The sequence below is a fragment of the Phaseolus vulgaris genome, chromosome 8, assembly GCF_051622355.1.
Source record: "Phaseolus vulgaris cultivar YP4 chromosome 8, ASM5162235v1, whole genome shotgun sequence".
Classification (NCBI taxonomy): domain Eukaryota; kingdom Viridiplantae; phylum Streptophyta; class Magnoliopsida; order Fabales; family Fabaceae; genus Phaseolus; species Phaseolus vulgaris.
The window spans coordinates 14,220,361-14,229,386 of NC_143505.1; the positions used below are offsets into that span (position 1 = coordinate 14,220,361).

At 32.7% G+C, this 9,026-nt stretch overlaps 1 protein-coding gene across 1 annotated transcript; it reads left to right on the top strand.

Moving 5' to 3' along the window:
- Nucleotides 1-932: 932 nt before the first annotated feature.
- On the top strand, nucleotides 933-4,134 carry WRKY49 (WRKY DNA-binding protein 49). Its single transcript, XM_068633009.2, has 3 exons — nucleotides 933-1,471; nucleotides 1,565-1,708; nucleotides 3,444-4,134. The coding sequence occupies exons 1-3, from the start codon at nucleotides 1,182-1,184 to the stop codon at nucleotides 3,943-3,945; spliced, it is 936 nt and encodes a 311-aa protein (XP_068489110.1). The 5' UTR covers nucleotides 933-1,181; the 3' UTR covers nucleotides 3,946-4,134.
- Nucleotides 4,135-9,026: the final 4,892 nt, after the last annotated feature.

The window sequence follows — 9,026 nt, forward strand, 5'->3', positions numbered from 1 at the left end:
AGTAACCTACCGTTTCATCAATAGTAGCAAATAAATAATTGTGAAAGTTCACCTACCCTGATAAATATTTTTGCTAAAGAGAATTGAAAATTAGTCTCATGAGTCAAAGAATATCCTAAAAGTATTTTCAATGTATATGATAAATATTTCTTTAAGGTTGACTCTTGCTGTGGTTGAAATGGGGTCGTCAAGTAGCTTCTGTCTGGTGTGATATGCATCTTTCCCATCATGTAACAAGACAAATTAAACATTTAAACAAAAGCATAGCCCACACTTATAAGTACTACAATAACTTTTAAAATTGTCAAAGCCCCTCACACTTGTTATGGCTCTGAATTCCCAAAAAGCTAATATTACAAGCATAGCCATACATCAAATTGACCAAGTTCCTCTAAAGAAAAAAGGTGAAAAAATATAGACACTACAATTTACAAAGAACTTTAAACTTGTTCCACTTGCTTGCAGCCAAAAGCAAGAAACTGTGAAGATGCAAGTCAATGTCAGATATTTTATTTAGTATGTTTGGTTTCATATTGAGAGGTTTAATCTCATGTTACATAGTGATTCTAGATAACTATTTACATGTGAAAATTGATTTCAGGATGAAACGGTTTTAAGTAATTTTTAGTTAAATAAAAAATGTGTACTGAATTTAACTGTTAATTTACTTTAAGTGTAAAAATACTTCCACATGAACCACTTCCACTTTTAATTGTGTGTTAAGTTTAATGTTTGAAATCTCAGATTTATGTTTCAATTTAACTGCAGATCTTATCTGCAACGCGAAGCTAAATATAAACCAAACCAGTTTTAATCTGAATCAATTTGGGATGTTTACATGCAAACACAAACTTAGTAAATTACCATGCTACATGTGGACAGTACAAAGACCCCATCAAATTATGAGGTGGTGAGTAATGACACATTGTGCAGTTAACCAAGGATGTTACTATATTGTTTGGAATAGAAATCTCCAAGGAAGTCAATGTAGAATGCATACAAAAACATAGCCACAGCTTGGCTTACTTATTAAAGTCAAGGAGGGGAGAAGCAAGTATACGTCACAACCACCTCTTCATCTGCTCCACTCTTTCCTTTCTCATTAGCTTATTATCTTCCTCACCTTCCTCTATCAACTTCTATAACTACAACAAGGATCTTCTTGCCCTGGCCTAATAAATATGATTGAGTCAGCCATGTCAAAGACAATGATGGAGGAAGTAATGGCGACTTGGTCAGAGGGGTCAGAGGATGATGACCTTGTGAAAGAGCTTTTGGATGATGGGTCTCCCCTTCTTGTGCTTCCACAGGAGGCAATTCAACCCCCCATAACAAACGCCTCTTCAAGTGACCATGCCTTTAATAGGTTCCTCTCCAACATTTACTCAGGACCTACTATCTCAGATATTGAAAATGCTTTGTCACTGAACAACCAAAGAGACCACTTCCCACCACTCTCATCACCCAGCAGGTATAAATGCTTTCAAACTTCTCTGCATTACTTTCTTTGGTTAACTTTCACATTTGGTGCATGTTTAGTTGATGTTTCTTGTTTCTTTTTCAGAGTTTCCATTTTGGAGAAGGGTTTGAGCAAGATTGAGAATAAGTATACCCTCAAAATCAAATGCTTTGGCAATGGGATGGGAGATGATGGATACAAGTGGAGGAAGTATGGACAGAAATCCATTAAGAATAGCCCAAATCCTAGGTAAATTCTTTCTTCTATATAATTCACATATGAAGATAATTCACCTTTTGGATTTCAACTTTTTTTACATATTTGCTGGGAGGTAAAAAAAGCTGCAGAGATTTCCATAAATCTGTCCTCTATGCATGTACAGTACTTTGGCATTACTTCAAAAGTCTTCACTGAAAACAAAAGGGACATGCACATAAGTTTTACACTCAGTACACGTTTACATAAGTTTTTCTATAAATGTTTTTTTCATAAATTAAAATTTACTTAACTTTTACCTAAACTCTCTCATCTAACTTGATTTTAACTTAGAATCTCAATTCAATTTCTCTTTTCTGTAACTATTTATAAAGAAATTATTGAATTAAGAACTTTAATGGTCCTTTTCATACAAGCTGTTTTTCCTTAAACACTAACAAAAAAAAACACTCTCTCTTCTCTTCACCCAGAAAATGGAGAGTGAATTTCTTGCTTCAATGTCATTAAATGCATCAACTTAGACCGTATTATACTGTCTTTCATTCTCTGAAAACAATTTAGTACCATTTGGCAATGATGTCCCACCATTGGAGATGGTTAAACCTGAACAAAGAACATACTAATAAATCTGAAAGCCCCACATAAATTCATAGTAAGAAAAATTACTAGTTACCAATTAGTGCGATTTTCAGAATGAGATGGGGTTGTTTGTGTTTGTAGTTGTATATATCCAACATCTGCATGTATCTGAGAAGTCTATGATGTGTAATAGAGATGATATAGAAAAGGTAAGGGTGAGGAATATTTACACGTCACTACTCGTGTCTTGTCATAACTTAGATATGGGAAATTGGGTTGACAGTTGCATCACGAATACCTGTAGGCCTAGCCCAGGTACCTAAAGCATTCATTTTTTTCATCAAAACCTACCCATGTTGTTGTGTTATGATTTGTGAGAGGCCTATTCACTCATCCATATATTGCCCGACAAATACAAGTTTAAGATTAAAGCTACTTTAATAGAGGCAACAAACATGCATAACAGAAGTTCTATGTATATTGTTCAATTTATCATCTCACTTTTCATCGCATCTCTACCAAAGTAGCATTATGAGAAGTCTCTTCACTCAAATTTTACTTCACGGAAAAATCTTGTACCAATCTTTTTTCATGTATTGATATTTTTAGTTTTATCACAACTAAGACCTAAAAATAGGAATAATCAACTACCTACACGTCTTACCTACTAGTAAACAAGGTCATTTTTTTATAATGGTAGTAAGTTTAAAATAGCAGTTTGTGGTTTTTAATCAAGTGTTCACAATAAATTTCTCTCTGCACCCATCATTTTTGGAAAAGACTGTTTTACCCTTTTAAAAATGACTTCAAGATTATTTTTTCTAAAATGTTTTTGGAATATACTTTCTGGGACACAATTCATTTTCTGAAACACATTTCATGAATTCCAGATTTACCATTCCAGAAGTCAAAAAAATATATTCTAGAATGATTTTTTTGTCTTATGAATTTCTTATTTTAGAAACACTTTTTTCTTACGGAACATCCCTTATTCTAGAATCATCCAAAACTTTCAAGATAATTTGGGTATTTCGAAGAATGTAGGGGTGCAGGAAGAAAAATGTAGGGATACAGGAAGAAATACCCTTATCAAATGTGTGAAAAGATTTTGGTTTGGGTTTGGTTAGGTTAATGACATAGTACAAAGTTTAATGATTCATTACTAATTTTGATGCCATGGAACCAGCAGGAGTTACTATAGGTGCACAAACCCAAGGTGCAGTGCCAAGAAGCAGGTTGAGAGGTCCATTGAGGACCCAGACACTCTTATCATAACCTATGAAGGGCTCCACTTGCACTTTGCTTACCCATATTTCCTCATGGGCCAACCACACCAATCTCAATCTCATCCACCCATCAAGAAGTCCAAGCCCACTTCTTCCCAGGGCCCAGCCCAAGCCCATAGATCAGATTATGTTCGTGAAGCCCAGGAAACCCAAACAAATGCCACTTCGGGTGTGGTGCCATCCACTTCATTGGACTCTCCACAGGATATGGCCCAGCCAAACATGGGCTCACAAGGGTTGCTTGAAGATATGGTGCCATTCATGATTCGGAACCCAACAAACGATGTGAACAGTGCTCACACAAAATTTTCTTGTTCTACGTTTCGTTCTCCTCCAACTTCACCTCTGTGGGGTTCTAACTACTCCACCTCCTGCTACACCGTTGGCTTAAATTCTAGCACCTAATTTATAATTATGTATATATAAAGATTTAGAAAAAACAATAATTTTGGAGGGTGGCTATAATGTTTTTGCTTATGTGAATTTAATATATAATGTAATAGTATAGTTTTTATGTCAAGTACTCGAAGGAAGGAAAAAGGTTTTTCTATTCTAGTGTTAAATCATAATTGAAAATTTATTTTTCTCTTTTTATTTTGTCCAAATATGTCTCTCCTTTGATTGTGAAATAAAAATAAGAACGAAAGAATACAGAAAACAATGGAAATTGATATTACATAATGCATAAATAGAACATGTCATAACACAAACTAACAAAAGTAAGAGGATCGGAAAACATGTAGATGGAATCCTGTGTTACCTTGAAAAAAAATCACGAACAATTATTTTCAAAGAGTGGGAATCTCTTAGAAATTTATTCTAAAAGTGTTAAAAAATATTATTTATTAAATTTAGATATTAAAAGATAGTGTATCTTTTGTCATGTAACAAATCATTGATTTTTTTATCACCTGTTTTACAACTATTCTCAATTCATGATATGTGGACAACTAACATTTAAAAGAAAGACAAAACTTACACATGGTATTATACATATAGTTGGTAATGTTTTCCAATTAGATTCAGAGTTTTTCTTGGATAATATGTTATATATAGGAGGAGTGGTCATGGATGGATTGGATTTTTTAAAAATCATACCTACTATCCAAATCCAAATAAATGGATTAGATTTAGAATTTATATATATTTTAACTAGATCAATTTTTTTTGAATTTTTTTAAATCTATTTAAAGTGAATAAAATTTAAATTAAATTATTTTCTCAATTAGATTAAATCCATTTAGATTTTAATACGGGCAAACTTGATTAGATCTGGACCTAAACCGACTTGACCTACAACTGGATCGACTCAGCTAGATCTATACTCGGGCTCACTTGGCTAGACCTGAACCCGGACCGATTCGACTAGACTTGGACTGGGCGAATCGAGTCGACCTGGACTCGACCTGACTCGTCTCTACATGGGCCCAGATCAAGTCGGTTCTACATGGACCCAGACCGACTCGGTTCGACATTAGTCCAGGCCGACTCGACTTGACTTTAGTCCGGTCGACTCAGCTCGACATCGACCAGGACCGACTTGGCTCGACATCGACCAGAACTTCATATCGACATAGGTCTGGATAGACTTGACTCGACAAGGACTCAACATAAGATCGGACCAACTTGGCTCAACATCGAAATTTCTTAGATAATACGTTATATATTTAATAAAATTATTTATTACTCAAACTATCGTTGGAATATTTAAAATTTGATATGTAAGTTTTTCTATTAAAAGAATATGTAAATTTTACAGCACGCTCTTTTATTGGTTAAAATTTAAAAAGTGAAAAACTGGGAAAGATATATACCATTTTATAAGCTATGAAAACTATGAAATTGTAATATGTAATTATATTAAAGAATATATACCATTTTATTTTATTATAATTCTTGTGGAGGTAGTGTGTAATAAGTTACACTAGTTGAATAGATATAACATGCCTGAATAGATCACTACAAGACCTGTCAACAAATTATGTAGGTTGTGCAATAGCTACTAATAGTAGCGGTCAAGACTAGTGGCGGTCAAGACTTGATAAATGGAAGAGAGAGAAAAATCAAAATAACATAGGTTTAATTAATATAATGTTTATACTAAATTTTTAGAAAATAAATAAATAAAAATTTAGCGTGGGTCAAATAAATGTAAAATGTAAATAATGATAAATTATTATTTTAGTCACGTTAACTTTAAAGAAAAATAATAAAAAAATGTGAATTTAATAAACGTAAATAAAGTCCACGCTAATTTGAAAAAAAATATCTAAAATAAATATAAATAATAATAAAATTTTAAGAGTGGAAAGGTTTCCTGCTAAATGTTAAATTGTATTTTTAAATTAAATTTAAATTTATAATAATTATATAAAGGTTTAGTTGACTCAAATAAATAATTATTTATTTTAATTTGCGAGTGTGTTCATTATGAGAAAAAATATAAAACTGGATTAGAGGATAAAAAAAGTTATAAAAATTTGAATTTTATATTATTGGGATATTTTATGAGACTAATGTATTTTTGAAAAACAATAGTTTTTAAATTCTAATTAAATTTTATTTTTTATTATTATTTATATATATTCTGATAGGTGATGTAACATGTGAAATAGTATAGTAAGAGTGAGAGATGTGCAATTTGATATAATTAGAGAAAATTTTTGGAATATTAAAACATTTTATTTGAAATAAATTATAATATAAGTTAGATCGTCACAATGAAATAAAAATAATATTATGAAACACTTTATTAAAAAATACATAAGTTGTCATATGATATAATTAGTCATTATATGACTTAATTAGTTATTAAGGAAATTAGATATCAGTTATTATATAATATAACCAGTTATTATGTGACATAATTAATTTATTGAATAGACATAATTAGGTTTTATATTGTTTTTTCTGTAATTACAATTTTAGAGAAGATGGGATCAAATATTTGTATATATATACTACACTCCTTTAATGAGAATTCATTCAATTTGAAACCAATCTTTTTATTCTTGTCATGGTATCATTGCATGATCTTAGTGTTCTTGATTATCAAATTTTTCATACTTTCTAAAAACACACATACTGTCATGGCAGATGATTCGAAGGGTTCTGGATCGAATATCAAAACCATTGATCCCTCACACCCGTTCTATATTCATCATTCAAATCAATCAGACCATGTCTTGGTTCCTATCAAATTAAGTGGTATCAACTATCAATTCTGGAGTAAAATGGTTTTTCATGCTCTTATCATTATCGCAAAGAAGAAGCTCAATTTTTTCGACCACATAATTAAACAATCGTCACAGGATACACAACCCTTTTTGTTTGAACAATGGAACCAATGCAACAACATGATACTTTCTTGGCTAACTTATACTGTTAAATCGGATATCACTAAAGAGATTATCCATGCCAAAACAACACGTGAAGTGTGGGTTAACTTGCGGGATCATTTTTCTCAGAAAAGGCTCCTGTAGTTTTTCTAATACAGAAATCAATTGCAACCATTTCGCAAGGGACAATAATTGTAGTTGTATATTTTACAAAGATCAAGGTCTTATAGGACGAGCTTGAGATATAATGTTCCCCTCTAACTTGCAATCAACGTCAGACACATCTCGAGCAAACAGAGGAATCGTGTTATGCCCAATGTGATGGGTCTGAATGAGTCGTATAAGACAGTGAGATCCAACATATTGATGATGACGCCACTGCCCAAATGTTCATCAAGCATACTCTTTGATTGTCCAGGAAGAGATGCAACGACAAGCTTCGTTTGAACCCGCTGAGAATTTCTCAATCGCAGTCGAAATCCTGGGAAAAGGAGACAATTCATAACTGAAAACATGTGACCATTGTAATAGATCTGGGCAGTACAAGGATTCATTGTAGACAAATTCAAAAATTGGCTCAAGCAATCAATGCATTAAATGAAAATAATTTTGGTAATGTTGACACATACACAAATGTTGCAGGTTTGATTCCATCAACTCTTGTGTCAGTTTATTCTAGTAGCGCAAGTTCTTGGATTTTGGATACCAGCGGCATAGATCACATTGTTTCTCACATGTCTCTTTTAACTAGACCCAAATCTTCCAATATTACCAAGTTTCAATTTACCGAATGGTGCTACAACACAAGTCACACACATTGGCACCATTATTTTTAATCCCAAACTCACTTAAAAATACCCTATGTGTCCCATCTTTTAACTTGGTTTCAGCTAGTAAACTCACAAATGACCAAAATAGCTGCATTATATTCTTTCTTGGATTTTGTATTTTGCAGGACTTGGTTTCGGGAAAGATGATTGGCTCAGGTAGGCAGTGTGGTGGTCTATACTACATGCATCCATCAAAGAATAAATCGATTATTTTTCATGTCTCTCACTCCGACTTATGGCATTTATGCCTAGGTCATCCCTCTTTTTCTCGTTTTAAATTAATGTCACATTTACTCCCTAATCATCATAAAAAACTAGGAAATGATTGTACCATTTGTCCAAAGACTAAGTAGACACGCCTGCCTTTTCCCAAAATCTCAATAACCACAAAATTTCCTCTTTCACTTGTACATTGTGATGTTTGGGGTCCTCATAAAATTCCTACAAACACTGGTTTGCGTTACTTTCTTACAATTGTTGACAATTTTTCTCGTTGCACATGGATTTTTCTCATGCATCATAAATCATAGACACAAATTTTATTAAATAATTTCATACAATTCGTCAAAACTCAATTTTAAACGAATGTTCAAACAATAAGAGTGGATAATGGCACATAATTTATTCATCTTCACAGTTTTCTTCAAAACAAATAATCAAGCTCCAAAATTCTTGCATTCAGACTCTGCAACAAAATGGAGTTGTCGAACGAAAACATTGGCACATTTTGAATGTTGCTCGTTCTCTCATGTTTCAATCAAGTATCCCACTTGAATTCTAGGGATAATGTGTCTTAACTACGGTTTACCTAATAAACTGAATTCCAACACCATTGTTAAACAACAAATTTCAATTTGAGGTCTTATATAACCGCCCTCCTTCTCTTTCACATTTACAGGTCTTTGGTTGTGAGTGTTACGCAACCATTGTTAAACCTAAATAAAAATTTGACCCTCGTGCATCTATTTGTGTCTTCATGGGGATCCACATGGCTAAAAAGGGTATAAATTTTTTGATTTACAAACCAAAAAGATATCCATCATTTGTGACATATATTTTCAAGAAAATATTTTCCCTTTTAATTCCAAATCTCTCCAGTTTCCTCAAAATTCATTACCATATTTTCCTCTACCTCACAGTATTTTCTTTCATACACTGATTCAACCAATATCCTCTTCTGATTTTTATCCCAATTCCATGCTTCCCTTACTTCATCACAATCCCAAATCACTTACACATTCCTCTTATGTTGTTATTCCAAAATCCTCATCCCTAGAAACAACCATACCATCCTCATCTCATTCTTCATGGTCTACTA